Source organism: Castor canadensis, chromosome 15 (genome assembly GCF_047511655.1).
Source record: "Castor canadensis chromosome 15, mCasCan1.hap1v2, whole genome shotgun sequence".
Classification (NCBI taxonomy): Eukaryota; Metazoa; Chordata; class Mammalia; order Rodentia; family Castoridae; genus Castor; species Castor canadensis.
Genome location: NC_133400.1, coordinates 3753597 through 3769699, shown reverse-complemented (window position 1 = coordinate 3769699; position 16103 = coordinate 3753597). Strand labels below are relative to the sequence as shown.

At 48.6% G+C, this 16103-nt stretch overlaps 1 protein-coding gene across 4 annotated transcripts in view; it reads right to left on the bottom strand.

Moving 5' to 3' along the window:
* The window catches only part of Zdhhc7 (zDHHC palmitoyltransferase 7), a 29895-nt gene that overhangs the window by 9134 nt on the left and 4658 nt on the right, over nucleotides 1-16103 (bottom strand). For 3 of the 4 annotated variants that reach the window (XM_020158536.2, XM_074055542.1, XM_074055541.1), the window contains exons 2-3: nucleotides 6514-6609; nucleotides 2915-3245 (exon numbers count right to left, since the gene is read on the bottom strand). In XM_020158536.2, coding sequence (XP_020014125.1) covers nucleotides 2915-3229 — 315 coding nt within the window. In that variant the 5' untranslated portion in view covers nucleotides 3230-3245; nucleotides 6514-6609. Of the gene's footprint in view, nucleotides 1-2914; nucleotides 3246-5740; nucleotides 5901-6513; nucleotides 6610-16103 lie in introns of all 4 variants that reach the window. The other variant, XM_020158540.2, reaches the window with a different exon arrangement.

Below are 16103 nucleotides of genomic sequence, written 5' to 3'. Positions count from 1 at the left end.
CTGAGGAGAAGGCAGAGAGCATCTACGGCAGATGGCTGGTTGAGGACCAGCAACTCAGAGGGTGGTAAGAGCACTGGGCAAGTACCTGCCTAGGAGGCTGCGCTCTGCGCAAGGTTGCCAAGAGGCCGCACCTGCGTGTTGTCACATGGGCACCTTCCCTCATGCTCCCAGCATTATGACCTGTGTCTTGTCTCCAACAGGTCCTTTCTCCTCTCCTCACTCAACCTATCAACTGTCCTTGAATCAGAACACCAGTCCAAGCCACTCCCAGCAAGGCTGCCTATACTTGATGTCATTCTCGATGACATCAAGTCCCACTCGGGCATCTGCCCACCGTGGATGACACGAAGGCTCCCATTCACTCCACCCTAAACCTTGCCGTAACAAGCACATGAGCTGTAGAGAGAAGAGAGGCCCAGGGAGGGCTCAGAGTGTGGACACTTGACCTGAGAGCCCACACCCAGACTCCCTTCAGAACTGTGACCTGGAACTGAAGAATACACAAGATCTGGCCTGCGGGACTGCCCTCCTTCACTACTCCATATTATGGGGAGAACCAGGTCACTGACAGCTGAGAGAGATGGCAAGCACCTGAGGGACAGAGACAGCCATGGGTGTCAACCTTCCTACAGTCTCCACAGCCTCATCCACAGCCCAACCACTGTAGCTACAGGGCTGCTTAAATGCCCATGTTCTCCATCTGATTTATACTGACTCCCAGTGGTTTCTATAAGGTGCCACCAAAGCCCTAGTATGGGACAGGGCTGAAATGGTGCTATCCAAATGGACAGAAGACTCGGCAGTAAGCACGTGAAAAGACTCTTCATGTCGTCAGTCTGGGGAAATGGCAATCAAAACCACAAGATGCCACTTCACACAAGACAGGCAGCAACAAGTGCTGAGAGGATGAGGCTGGAGGAAATGGGAATGGTACTGCCATCTGGAGAATAGTCTCAAGTTCCCCAGAAAGTTAGAGCTTCCCTGTGACCCAGCAGTTGCACTGCCAAGCATGTACTCAATGACAAGAGACATTTTACCACACAGAAACATGTACACGAATGCTCACAGCGTATGACCCCTAACAGCCCAAGGGGAAACAGTCCAAATGCCCAGCAACACACACCATGGAGCGTTACTCAACCATAGAAGGAATGAAGTGCCGATCCACACTACGACTCAGATGAGCCTGGAAAAATGAGGCTGAATGCAATAGCCAGATGCAAAAGGCCACATGCTGTGTGATCCACCTACACAAACAGGCAGATGTGCAGACAGGACGCAGATGAGTGGTGGCAGGGGCTGGGTAAGGGTGGTGTTTCTTTTGGGGTTATGAAGATGCCTTAATATCACCTGTGATGATTGTTGCACAAAACCACTGAACGAAAACCACTCAACTGTGCACTTTACAGGATGCACTAGGCAGGATATGTGTGGGGAGTGGATTATGGGAAGCCTTTGAGAACTTGACATAAGCACAGTTGTGCTCAATGACCTACAGGCTGAGTTTGGCACAGCCCCAGCTGCAGAAGAGGGTGAAGGAAAAATGCAGCATAGTTGCTTCTCCTAAGTTGTTTATGTTCAGAGAAGTAGAGAGCAGGTTTCTCTTGTTACAATGTCACGCCCCTCCCCAAGAACTGCTGCTCCACCTCCTTGTTTACCACTAGATATAAAAGACTTGCTGAAGGAGGACTGGGGTTTTTTTTTTAATGGGGGATGTTGATTGTCTGGATATGGGCTGCTTGTGAAGCTGCTGCTGTTGCTGCTGAGTTATGCTAGAAATTAGAGGAAACATGGGAAAGTGCAAGCCTGAGGGCCTTTGCTTTAGGTATTTTTCGTATAGGGTCTCACTTTATGCCTGGGCCAACCTGGACCACAATCCTATTTATGCTTCCCACCTAGCTGGCAGTACAGTCACGCCTCATTGTAGCCAACTTTTATTGGTTGAGATGGGGGGTCTCACAAACTTCTTTTTGCTTGGGATGGCTTTGAACTTCAATCTGCCCAAGTAGACAGAACTTTCTTCTAATGAACCCGAAATGGACATTAAATACCTGGCTACACACATCTGCCGCTCAGTGCTGGCTGCTTGTGCCCCCGGACATGTCCCCTGACTCTGGGGTGGCCTGAAATCCACTGCCTGGAGGTTAATGAATGACTGAGCTGCAAGGATCTGGGCAGTTCGCCAGAGTGCCCCTCCCTGACCAGAGGACGTCTCAATCCTCAAGAGAAGGAAAGCAGCTTTGCCTGGTGTGGAGGCTCTGGATCAGAGGCCTCCATGCCATTGTCTACTCTCAGCCTCATGGCAACCTGCTTCAGGGAAAAGCCCAACACACCTTTCATGTTTTCACAGCTGTTTCACCTTGCACCCCGTGCATTTGTCCCTTAGCTCCGTGCTGCAGCCAATGCCCCCAGAGCAGCAGCCCCTACCTGTGGGCCCCAGGAACCACAGTCTCCTTCCTCCCTCTGCCTGGCTGCAGGCAGGGCCAGAGAAGTGAGGAGCTGTAGAGAATTCAGAAACAAGACCTCACCTCAGCCCAAGGAAAGCAAATCAGCTGCTTAAGGCCAAATAACAACTATGAGAACTGGAAAGGTGACAACACTAGAACCCAGACCTCTTAGCCTCCCTTTGACTAAATTAGATAAATAGATATCAGAAATTATCTACTGGAGGCTGAGGACAGAGGAACACTGGAGGCTGGGAGTTCCAGGCCAGCCCAAGTAATAGTAAGTCCTTGTCTCCAAACACTTTTCACCTAGCACAACCTCTTCATTTGAACACCTTCCATCACTGTACCTTGGTACCACTGCACTTAAGCCGTGTTTCTCTCCAGTAAGACAGGAAAAGGCTACCATCTTGCCTCCTGCGTGGCCCTAGAGAGACACACAGAACCCTCAGCAGTGTTCGAATACTCACGGGGTCGGTGAGCATGGTTCTCAGGTGTGACGACAGCGCGAGCACCGCCAAGCAGTTAAAAATGACTCCATTCACCACGGAGTACCAGAAGTCCTTGGAAGGCAGCAGCATGACAAATGTCACCACAAAGTCTGCGTAGACAACCAGAAGCCACGTCATGACCGCACAGACCATGCCACAGCCATCGCGGATGAACCACACCCTGTCAGCCACATCGGCCTCGGAGGACGAGGAGGACGCAGAGTCATAATTGTCACTGTCAGTCAGGAGAGGATGGTGCTCGACATCCCGCAGCCTGTGTCCTGATGGCTGCATGATTCCCTGTCGTGCCCTGGAGAGGGTGGACAGAGAGCTGGTAAGGTTCACCAGAACGCACAGAAACACAGACTCACAAGCCACCTTAAATACACTGTGTCACAGGTTGCCCTTGGCCACTTTATAAAGTCAGCCTAAATACACAGAGCAGAAAAGGACATTTAACTAGTTAAGAGCTGAATGCTTCCATCCTTTGCCTGACTGGCACATAAATCCCACAGTACATGTTATGCATGCAGATCCAAGCTGTCACTTAGCCACACACAGACAGAGATAATGACAGGGATAAGCTGCATGCAAATCCACAGCCCCAGGCTCCCCAGGCCAGGAGAGAGGGCCCTGCTATATCTGACCCCCATGGCCTGCCCTGTCCTGCTCTGGTCAGTTCACCTCATGGCATCCCCAGACAGAGATTCAGCATGGAAATAAAGGGGTGGGGGGAGACAAGAAAAGGAGACCATGCACAGAGAATGTTCTGGGCTCATTTTTATACCTGAGCATGTCCTTGGCTCTTCTGCATAGTATTTTTTGTCTGTTTGTTTATTTGTTTGTTTTTCAGTATGGGGGTTTGAACTAAGGGCCTCAGGCTTGCTAGGCAGGTGCTCTGTGGCTTGAGCCACTCCGCCAGCCCTAGCTTTTCTCCCTGTGTGTCTCAGTTTGTGCATTTCTCCTTTGTGTTAGCTCCCTGTGGCCAGCTCCTGTTTTACCTCTCTATTCCTCCGCTCATACTGTTTCTAAAATGCCCTTCGTCTCTTTTTAACCTTTGTAAAGTCTCCTCCATTCATAAACCCACTCTTCTGAGACCTTTTGCCTATTTCCCGTGGCATCTCATTGCCAAGAACACTTGGGGTCAAAGAAAGTAAAGCTGGCACTTTCTCTAGCTGTAACTATTTCATTAAATGCATGACCTTCTCCTGTCATGTTTGCTGAGGGTGGAAATACTCGTGACAAATCAAGAGCAAGGGAAAGGAGACTCCAGCCGACCGTCATAGCTTCTAATGGGGAGAGAGAACTGACAGGTGCCACTGAACAGACTCTGCACTTGACAGCGCAGGAGCTGGGCCCAACTTCTAACAGGCAAGAGTGCTCAAGACCATAGCTTCTGAAATGTGCAAAAGGGAGACGGACAAGGTGCTTTGGGCCTTCGATTGATTAGCAGATGTTTTTCAAAGCTGGCCATGGTTTTTCTTCTTAAACATAACTGGAACATAGTGATTATGAAAATGTTTAATGAATGAACTTGCTGAGAATTCATACTCCAAATACTTTATAAAATTCCCTCTCAATACAAAAGCACTGACTAGTGTAAGAAAAAGCGAAATACTGCTTTGCAAAGTCAGTAAAATGGCTCTATTCTTGGACTGGATGAAAATAGCTTTAAAACAATTTTAAGTGAAATGGAAGAAACTAAATTTCAAACAAACTTGGACAGACCCCAGTCATTAGCTGACGGTTAGAGAAGGACACCTTTCCATTGTCTGGTTTGTCTGCGCCACACCCCAGCGCCCTGGGTTGTCATGTCTATTCTGCCCACAGAACGACCACCACCATCTCTCTCCCAGGCAAGCATACTGCAGAGACTTCTTGCTGAGGAACACCTTGACAGGGGCCTCTGACTGTCCACGTGACCACTTGCAGAAATGCCGTAACTGCAGTTCCCTGCAGCACTCTTGGAGCCTGGTTCCAAGGAGCCGAGAAGCTGGAGGTCACTCTGCCTTCTGAGTTCTCAGGGTAGCTCATCAGCTGTCCTCCAGGAACCTCCACACTTACCCACAGGGCCTCTGCATGCTCCCCTCACTGCCTGCTGTTAGCCCACTGCAGAGGGTCCCAGGACCAGGTACGGGCACACAATAACAACATGTCACCCTAAAGACAGACAGAAGGAAGGACCCTTCTCTCCTATCCCAAGTTTCCTGCAACTCTCACAGTTTTAGTGAATATGAATCTGGGCCTGGAACGTCAAGGCTTCAAGCTTCAAACTTTTGCTTCAAACCGTTGTGTTTTCTGGTTCCCTCTGCAGGTGGACCCACTGAGAAAGGAGCTGGCTTCCCAGGCAAAGGGCCAGCAAGCTGTACCATGTCACAGCACGATGTCTGTGCACAGAGTTCTCCCCAGACAGCAGGACCCCATAGGTCTCACAGGGGCACAAGCCAACACCTGTGCCAGTTCTGCTGAGCTTCCCCAGCCAGGACACAGAATATGGAATAGGGGTGCTTCCTGGGGTGCAGATGGTAGGGGCATTTGTGTAAGAAGTGCATCCTCAAAGACACCTAATGCTGACTGTGGCAGGACATTCCTGAAATCATAATGTGTGATGCTGGAGGACTTGAGTATCAAATCTGTAAAGTCCACTGGATGTCAACAAGAAAATAAGCTGAGGTCCAACAGTCACTCCATTTCCAAGAAAGCCATCAATGAGCACGCAAGGCTCAGTGCTCTGTGATGAAGTCACCATTGCATGCTTCGTTAGTGCAGCAGAGAGGGAGGAGGAAATGAAGACACTGCTCCTACCATGCAGCCTGTTCTGAAGTGCTGGGGAGATGAGAGCAGTCGGCCGGCCCCTCCAGACGTGAGGGTGAGCTGTGTGCTCATGAGGAGCTGCACCGTCCTAGACTACGCTGGATGCCAGTCACTGCTGACGCTGCTCCTGCAGGCCAGCTGTGGGAGAGCCCTGAGAGAACCATGCCATTACTGATAACATGTGTCTTCCCACAGTGGCCAATTTAGTGGGGCTTTGTCTACATCTCTGAACCTTTGTCTCACGTCAAAGCTCTTCATCCTCTCTGGAAATAAAGCCTTAAGTCCCAAGACAGTGAAAGCAATGCCACAGATCTCTACTATCTTCAGGCTGAGCACTCAGAGCACTGCTTTCTGGCTCACTTATACCTGTGGATGCCTCTTGTCTTGTGATACCAGCCAAATGCTTATCAGTTTAACCCACAGAAATCTCCTCCAAAGACTAGCTCTCTCTCAAGGCAAGTGGTGAGCAGGAGAAGGCTCACTTGCCACTTTAACCTCAGCACTGCTTCTGCATCTGACATTACATACCTGTTATCTTTCCTACAGCCCAGTTACAGTCAACTCTGGGAAAGAAAACTGTGATCACTCAGCCGTATCAAGAGTCACACACTTGAGCTGGACATGGTGGTGCACACCTGATATCCCAGAACTGGGGTGTCTAAGGCAGGAAGCTTGGGAGTTTGAGGCCAGCTTGAACTCATGAGATTCTGCCTCAAAAAAAGCACAAGGCTCTGAGTTCAAACTCCAGAACTGCAAAAACTTACCTCACAAACCACTTCTAAACATCACTTGAACATCACTTGAACATTTGTGTCTTTTCTTCAGAATCTTAAGGTGCATACTGGCCTATGTGACAGGATCTGAAAGGTAATAAAACCTGATTAGAAAAGTTATTTTATGAGTGTGTAACAGCTTAGGCTGTGACTGATTTCAAGAGAAGCTTTGTCACTTGGAACCACCTGTAACTCTGTACCCATTGTCTTTCAGTTTTGACCACTAGTAACTGACTGAGTATCCTGGAGATTAAGTTGTTCATTAATTTATTTTGCTGGGGTTTTTGTTGTCTTGCCATGTTGTCCAGGCTCAAGTGATCCTCCTGCCTCAGTTTCCCACATAGCTAGGACCAGTAGTAATTTACTTCTAGTCTACTTTACCCTTCTGCTCTTTTAGCCCCAATGTTAAATATAAATCCTTAAGATAGAATCCCTCAAACAAGATCCCAGGGATAATCCAGGCCAAATTTGGCTGCCCTTTATTTCAACTATCAGCAAGCCATTTCACTATCTATGTTAAAGGAACTGCAGAAAAGAGGGGAGAGTGAATCCTGAGGTGGTAGACTGGGGTACCAGGCCTGCTGGGAGGGAGCAAGGCAGGTAAGTGAAGGGAAATGCCAGAACTGAATTGGGCCAATGCTGACCAGGACACCCTGAGGCTCATCTCTATGTAGCTCCTGGAACCCTAACAGGTGGAGGGTAAGGAACCCTCTAGAAGCACTGATCTGGCCAAAGGGTAAAGACACCAAGACACAGGGAACCCCATCAAAATGTCAGACTGACTGCCAGGGGTCACACTACCCATGGACAGAGAGGTTCCAAACTTGCCCTAGCTCCATCCTGAAAGCAAAGCCTGGAGCATGTGTCATGAGAGGCAGCCTGAGCATAGTGAGGAGCCGGAGGCTGTCAGATGGCAGGAGCAGAGCTTCTCGATACCACGGGAGTTCACTTCCCCCGCCTCCTCTGGCAAAGACCTGGATGGTGAACTTGACACAGAATTAAACAGAAAAAAAACCAAGATGCTCCAGAAAAATCTGCAAAAAAGACTATAGGAAAACTTTGGGAGCTCTGTCCTCTCCCTGAGTGGCAGCTGTGGGTAGGTGAGTGGGAGGGCTGGTGATGGGGACTTTCAAGGGAGAGCTCCACAGGAGACTAGAGAACACTGGAGAATGCAGGTGAAATGAGAGCAGGAGACATATCTCTTAATCAAGAGCACTGGAGCCACCTAAGGGAGCAGACTGCCAACCCTGATGGTGCAATGAGAGAGCTGTAAAGCGTAGCCCTGGGACACCTGTGGGCCCAGCTGCATCCATCTGCCTTTTTTGAGGCTGGGCTACCTAAACACTGTTCTCCAAGCCGATGCTGAACAAGGTGTAAGAAGAATACTTTTTTCTGATTTGCATTATTTAAAATGTTCTAAGTGAAGCTAGTTGTCAACTTTATTAAGAAGGATTGCTCTGTGCTCATCACCTAGTGTAAAATAAAAGCAAATAATTACTAAAGAGAGGGAGAGAAGGAAGCAGGAACCAAAAAAGAAATGCAGGAAAGGAATTCAGAGCAGGCACAAGGTATGGGGAAGAAAACTTCAACATAGCACAGCTGTGATTAACACTCTCAGACACAGGAGCAGAGACTATCAGGAGTAAGAGGAACTCTGAGAACTTACTGGTCACTGAAAAGGAAAAAGTCAACGGCTGGATCCTGAAGCTAGGATTGGCAAGAGTGAGGAGACTACCAGGAAGGAAGACTACAGGAAAAAGAGAGCTTAGGGAAAATACAAAATAAGCTGAGCTCACTATGCAGAAGGATTGGCTGTCTGAGGGTGGTGTGTCTACGACAGCAACATGAAAGCCTTCACATTGTACCGCTGCATCAATCCTAGGAATATGTCCATCTATGCATCAGTTTAAAATGCCAACAGAAAATTAGAGCCCATTCACTTGTGCTGCAGTCCAGCGTTCTCCTGCTTCTGCAGGCCTGCGGGTGAAACCAGGAGCCCTGAGAATTGCACCTGGAGGCTGCAGTGGAACAGGCAAAGGTGTCCAGGGTCTCAGGAGATCCAGTGGCCAGCAGTGGTAACTTTTCCTAGCATTCAGCATCAAACATTTGGGCGTGACTCCCAATACCCCAGAGCCTGTACTGCCTTCTGCCTCGTGTACCCCGCCCCACCAGGCCAGGCTGTGCTGTTGGTGGTCATGCCCACCGCACGCTGCGTGGCTCCTTACACCACTGGTTCCCTGACATCCTCCCCTCTGAATCTCTTAAGCTTTCCTTTTCCTCTCTTTTTGGAGACAGACTCTTGATATGTAGCCCAGGCTGGCCTAGAACTCACAATCCTGTCTCAGTTTCCTAAGTGCTGCAATGACAGGCATGCACCACCACAGCCCAGCCCTCCTGAGCGTCTAACAAATGTAGCCAGGAATCCCAAGCTGTTAAAAATAACAGAGGTGACATTTTATATTAAATGTATTCAAATATCTTATCTATCCTCTTTAATCCTTACTAAAATTTTGAACCATTTACCAATGAGCTAATCTTAGCAATGTTTGCTTTGGTTTTGGTGGGACTGGGGTTTGAACTTAGGGCTTTGTACTTGCAAAGCAGGTGCTCTACCACTTCAGTCACACCTTCAGTCCATTTTGCTCTGCTTACTTTGGAGAAAGGGAAATATTTGCCCTGGCTGCCTCAAACCTCGATCCTCCCTATCTCAATCTCCCAAGTAGCTAGGACTATAGGCATGAGCCACCGGCACCCCATCTAGCAACGTTTTAAAACCTAAAGCTGGCCTGTAAAATGCAGGCTGTCCACTGTAGACGCCAGGCCTACATGGAATTTCTATCATGAAAGACCAAATCCCCAAGGATTTTTATAAACTACAAAAAAGGAACCAACGTAATGCCACTTGGGAAAGCAGGAGGCAGCAACTCCACCTCTAGGTGTTTACTCAAGAATGAGTAAGAATGCAAACCCAAATGTGCTTTGCACAATATCCCCAAACTGGAGCCATCAATGGGAGAGAAGCAAACGATTTTGTGCCCTATCCATACAACAGCATACTTTTTTGAGCAAAAAGGAAAAAATTACAAATACAAGCAGCAATATGGATAAATCTCAAGTGAAAGCAGCCAGACATAGAAGAAAATGTACAGTGTGATTCTACCCTAGGACTCACCAAAACAGGCACATTTATTTTGAAAGAACTCAGAACAAGGGTTTGAGAACAGGGGGAAAGTGACCAAGGAGAGGTCCACGGTGGTGTTCTGAGTTGATGGACTGGCCCATTTCTGCATAGGGAAGTAGGTCACACAGGTATATGCATTTCTGAAAAAAATTTGCTAAACTGTTTTTTTTTTTTTTAAAACAAGGAAGTATATATTTTAAACCAGGCATTTCACTGAATATCAGCCATCCCTCAATAAAAAAAAGAGGTGGAGAAACACCCAGTGCAGGTAGGCAGGAAAGCAGGTGTGGAGTGAAAGGTGAAGAAGCTGCATCCTGGCTGTATCTGTGAGTCAAGGCCTGTCTTAGATTGACTCTCTCTGTAACTTCAGGTTCCACAGCCATAGGCAGACATAGCAAAGCAGGTAACAAAAGGGACCAGCACTCAATGGTGATCGGTTACTACAATTTGGGATGTGATCGTACCCTGGGATGCCAAGAGCCCCTGCCCTGGAGTCCGGCATTCACATTGACACTGGAATGCTACTGAAGCATCACACACTGGTGACCTACAAAAACTAAAAGAAGCAAATCTCTGTTGCAAGCACAGAAGTACAGGAAGCAAACTCAATCCCAGCCAGCAGATCTATTTAATCAAACTTGGGGTGGGAGGCAGCCAGGCACCGGGCTCTGTGCAAGATCCCAGGAATGTGTGACCAAAGACCTAAACTCCAGCCACAGGAGGTCATGAACCAGCAAATAATATGCCAAGTGTTTTTGCCACACTAGGAGCAAAGCTGACAGGGAGAGAGATGGTAGCAACTAATTCTGTCTGGAGAACTAGAGAGAAAAGCAGGGAAGAGGGCAGCATGAGTGGGCCTGAGGGACAGGAGAAAGCAGTGAGAGTACACAAGTGGTGGGAAGAGAGGGGCCCAGCATCCTGAAGGGAGACATGATGCAGAGGACAGAACTGGGGTCCACTGATCAGGCCCTTTGAGCATCACACACAGGAGTCTGGAAGTCTGACCTTCATTCTGCTAGTACAGGAGGTACCAGAACTGCAGTAAGTGCACCGGGAGCTAGCTTGGTTGTAGAGCCCTTGCCGAGCAGGTGTGAGGCTCTGAACCAAGCCTTGTACGCACATATGAATAATAAAAGAAAAATGAAAAAAAAAAAAAAAAAAAAAGAGCTGGCAAAGTGGCTCAAGTGGTAGAGCACCTGTCTAGCAAGTGTGACAGTCCTGAGTTCAAACCCCAGCGCCAGTAAATTTAAAAAAATACAAAAATAAAATACTACATTAAATTTAAAAAAAAAAAAAAAAAAGAGAGACAAGGTAGGCAGGGGGTAGACTGGCACTCAGGAGGCAACTGCCTCCCACCCCCCAGAGAAGAGATGGTGGAGAACAGGAGGCAGCAGAGCCTGAAGAGGTGGGGGACATAGAAGGCAGTTGCAGGAAGGACAGCAGTACAGTCCCCAGTAGATGAAACAGGGTTGATGAGCCTCAGCAATGCGACAGCTGCAGGCTTGGGGAGGGTGCTGAGATTTGGGCTCAAGGAACATGGGGTACCTGCAGGACAAGCTCACAGAGCTGCCCCCACGGCTCTGAGGACAATTACTGTTGACCTAAATGACAGGCCCCAGCAGTGCTGTGAGGCAAAGTGGAATCAAATGGCAAGAACTCTCCCACAGCCCCAGGAGACCAGAGGTGTGAGGCTAGGAGCTGAGCCCATGGGCATGAAAGGAAGGAGGCAGTGCCAGGCAGGGCAGGAAGTTAAGGCAAGGCTGAGCAGTCAGAACTCCAGGTGACCATTTCCTGGCACTATCAGTAAAGTGCTAAGAGCCTGGGAGACTGGGAGGTGAGAAAATAAAAGAAAAAATTTGTTTTGCGTGTTGGGAACTGAACCCAGGGCCTCCCACATGCTGGGCAAGTAAGAAGCGAATATGTGAAACTGAGTTAAGTGACACATCTGTAGGTGAGGGGAAAGGGCAGAATACAGTTTTTAATTTCCCTCATTCATTATCTCATTTAATGCTTATGGCAATCGTAAGTTCTTTGTCCCACTATTTTACAGATTAGCCCCTGGAGCTACAGGATTTAAGTCTCCACTCAAAGTAAAAACTTTGAGGTGCCAAGGCTCAACCCCAGGTTCCTGTGACACAGTCCCACCATGATGCATTTTGGTATGACCATGTCACACTTTTTAAAAGCCTAGGTGGGCCCCAAAGTGGATGTAATGTGGACAAAACAGAAAGCACACGCCCAGTTAGCTGAGTGAGCTGTGGGAGTAAGAGCACTCAAGCTCACAGGCCCCTCCCTCTGGCTCCATTTCTTTTTTCTTTCTAACTCTGCTTATTTTGATCTTTTCACACAACCACACAAGGAATGTGGGCTCACTGCAGGTTTGTGTTTTGGAGAAGGAGGTTCTGAGTGTGCAGTCACAAAAAGAAAGGAGAATCTATGCAAGAGAAATTAAACTTTCAAGGGTGGGAGGCAGGCCTGGGGCTCATCGAGTATCTGGCAGAGCACTCACAGCCCCAGAGTGACCAGAAAGCTGCATTCTCTTGGAGCCCTGCAAGGGAGTATGTGAGCAGCAAGAGCCACACCACTGAAGAGCAGCAGACAGCAAGGCCTCCTCCACAGCATCTTGCGTAGAAAGAAACGTGGTACTTGCACACAGCCTGGGTGAACCCCAACTCCGTGTTGTTAGGTAAAAGAAGCAAGTGAGACTACGTGTTGGATGATCCTGATTACCAAGCAGACGAAAGCGTGGAGACAGTGAACAGGTCAGCGATTGCCACAGGGTGGTGGGCAGGTAAAGCAGTTGGGGAGTGGGAGTTAGGAGCAGGTAACAATCCCATATGACACTGTGAAATGGGTAAGGGGTTAAGAACTAGCAAAAACTCACAGAACTTTGCAACACATGAATCTTAATGTATGCACATTAAAAAAAATCCTTTAGAGGGCAGACGATGTCAGGATAGAATGCAGACTGGACAACAGAATGGAATACAAGCCCAGTTGGAACTGAAGACTAAAGGGTGAGGGCACCACAAGCACCGCCATGGAGCTGATAGAAAGGTGGCTTCAGCAGGACAGCACCCTTTGCAGCACACGAGGCCACAGACCCACCACCGTTCAGATGCCGACCTGGACCAGAGGCTGAGGTTGCAGGAGGCAATGTTCCTCCCTCTCTGTTCCTCAGAAGGCAGCCACCATCAGCAGCCACCATCAGCAGCCACCATCAGCAGCCACCATCAGCAGCCACCATCAGCAGCCACCATCAGCAGCCCACACACTCCATCTTGAGGGCAGATTTTCTATGTACAGAAAATCACCGGGAATTCTTCAGCAAAGGATTTACTTACTGTTTACATCAGCAAGGACTAACGGATATTCACTTTACACTTTGGGTTATAATGAAATGCTATCTTATCTTGTTGCTCACACTGTTCCAACTTTGGCCTTTGGGAGCTCTTTCAGTCGGTTCCCATGTCACTGTGACATGTCCCCAAAGTCCATCACACTGTGCGTGTGCATGTGAGTGTGCATTCTCAGCTTTCCCTTCTTTCTGGAATGCAAGGATGTGTGTTTCCTGCCCTGGCCCTGGAACCACCCACTTCTCCAAGAAGGCTGATTCCTTCGATTTACTAGAGAACAGCACTAAAAACCAAGATGTGGACACTACATGGGCTGGCAGCTATTGAGATGTCACTTCTAGGGCCTCTCAACACAGGGCAAGTGAATGCTCCTGTACACGGACCCTAGCAGAGACACCCATCTGTGCCCATTTCTCTATGGACCTCTATCTCTACTGAGCTAAATGTGACTTCACACTCGAGTCTCCAACTCTGAGGCATAACCATAGCCTCCTTCCTCTCTGTCATGTGGAACCTTCCACGCCAACAGTGAGAAGCCTGGCTCCTGCCATTCGCTATTGCTATCCACGTACTTAACTGCTCAGCCCCAGAAAATAAATCTAATGGCTCCAGAATTGTCCACCATGCCCACTAGAAAGACATCGAAAAAGTCCCAGTCAAGGGGGATCCTAAAAAACATTTGACCAGTACCCCAAAACTGTCAAAGTCATCAAAAACAAAGAGAGTTTGAGAAAGTGTCACAGCTAAGAGGAGCCTAAGGAGACATGAGGACTAAATGTCACATGGGATCCTGGGACAGAAACAGGACACTGAGGAAAATGGAGGTTGCCTGAGTAGTGTGGACTGTATTAATGGGGGTGGCTGACCAGCAGGATGGGCTTCCTTCTGATCCTGCAGGAAGGGGTGCAGAGATGTGGGATGAGCAGGGACTAAAGGAGCTCACTCAGTGAGAGGGGGAGGCGGGCACAGATAGTGCGAAAAACCTGAAGAGCCCATAAAGTGACAGGAAGGGCTGGTCTCTTTCTCCAAGGCCCTGCCCTGACACCCAAAGGCTTCACATGGTTGCAGACTGGCAAAGATGAATGGAATAATGGGAAAGCAGTGTCAAAGGGGAAACATGAACTTGAACCCTGAACCATGGAGTTTTCGATGAAGAAATAGATGCTTGATAACCAGGTGAGAGAAAACTTCAAGGTAGCTGAGGTCCTAAGGAGACGGAGACCAACTCAGCAAGTGAAAAGGCAGGACTATAGAGGTTGGACTATAGCAGGATAAGAAGGATTGAGAGCAGGTACTCATCAGGGTAACAGTAAAACCTTGCAGTGGCCAAGCAAAGGGGCTGCTACTCAGAAGCAAGCAGAGGTGAAGGGAGGTGGTCGGGCACCCACGCCAGGACAGGACACCGTGTGGACAATAAAGTGCACCTGAGTTAAGCAGGAACAACTACAGAGACAGCCACCATCCTCACTCAACTTGGGAAATGAACACAGCACTCAGATGATCTACCACAGTGCGCATACTCTAATTGTGTTCTTGAATGTTCTTTCCATAAACTTGCACTCATGAAATATTTACCTTGCCCTTCCAAACCCTGACAATAATGTGCACCGCATGAAACCACAATTTCCTCGTCAAATTACTGAATCCAAAAACAGACTATTAACTTTTAAGGCACACAAACACACACGAATAGTAACCCATCAAAAGCCACTGCCAACAATATCCTGATCCCTCAGTGAACAGTAACCTATGTACCTTCCTGAGAAAGGTCTTCCACATTAAAATACTCAGTCACTGTAAAACAGTGCTTAGACACTGCAGATCACAGCAAATGGGGAGGGCAAACCGGAAGCAGGGAGCACAGGGGAAGCCAGCCAGTGGCTGGGAGTTGCCACTGGGTTTTTCCCTCTCAGCAGCCACTCCTCTGCCTCTTCCTCTGCACTTCTCCAGAGATCTCTAACTGGGGACACCAGGCTGGGTCCTGCTTTCCCCTTTCTCTCAATGCTCTCTGGAAATGCCCTCGTAGGGACATCAGTTCCATACAGTTATGGAAAGAGAACTCTATCCAGAAAATTCCCAACCTGATAATGCATCATGGAGTCAAGTCAAGTGGTAACTCAGCAACTCCACCATAAGAGGGTCAAAGCAAAACTCCCCAAATCGTTATGACCCCACTTCCATCTCAATAAACACCGTGCCATCTAGCTACTGAGGTAAAAACCAAGGACTCACCTTCTCTGACCTGTTCCTCCACTTCCCCACATCACTCCATCAGCAAGTGCAGTGGGATCCACCTCCAAACCCATCACAAATCTAACCACTCTTGTACCTCCCTTCCCTGCCCAGATCCAGGTACTGCGAGCGCGCACCTGGGCACCCCATCACCTCCCAGCCGTCTTCTTCCTACACGCAAGGCTTCCACTCACCCAACACCTGGGTCACCACTTGGCATCCAGCAGGACCCTTCACAGACAGATGCAATCCTGTCACCCCCACACCTGATGCTGCACCATAACTGCCTTACCAAAGGCCTCCCACAAACTGTGTATCCAGAGCCTGCAGGCCTTACTTCCCACCATTCTCCCTGCCAGGTTGGCTTGATCTTTTGTCACCTCAATGGGACGTTCTTCAGCATATTCCCCAGCACTTCAAAACAGGTGCTGAGGGAATGAGTGAGAAGAGCAGGGAGGGTGCCAGGAAGACAAGAGAAAGTGGAAATGGTGCACGCAGGCACAGGAAGAGAGGGGTGAAGAGGGTCTGGTGTGGAGTTTGCCTGGGGAGTCTGGGAGAAGTGGCGTCAAGGAGACACATAAAAGCCAGGAACCGGTGGCTCACACCTAGAATCCTAGCTACTCAGGAGACACAGATCAGGAGGATCGTGGTTCAAAGCCAGCCCAGACAAATATATCATAAGACCCTATCTTGAAAAAAAAAAACCTATCACAAAAAAGGGCTGGTGAAGTGGCTCAAGGTGTAGGTCCTGAGTTCAAACTTCAGTACTGCAAAAAAAAAAAAAAAAAGAGAGAGAGAGATATGTAAGGGGT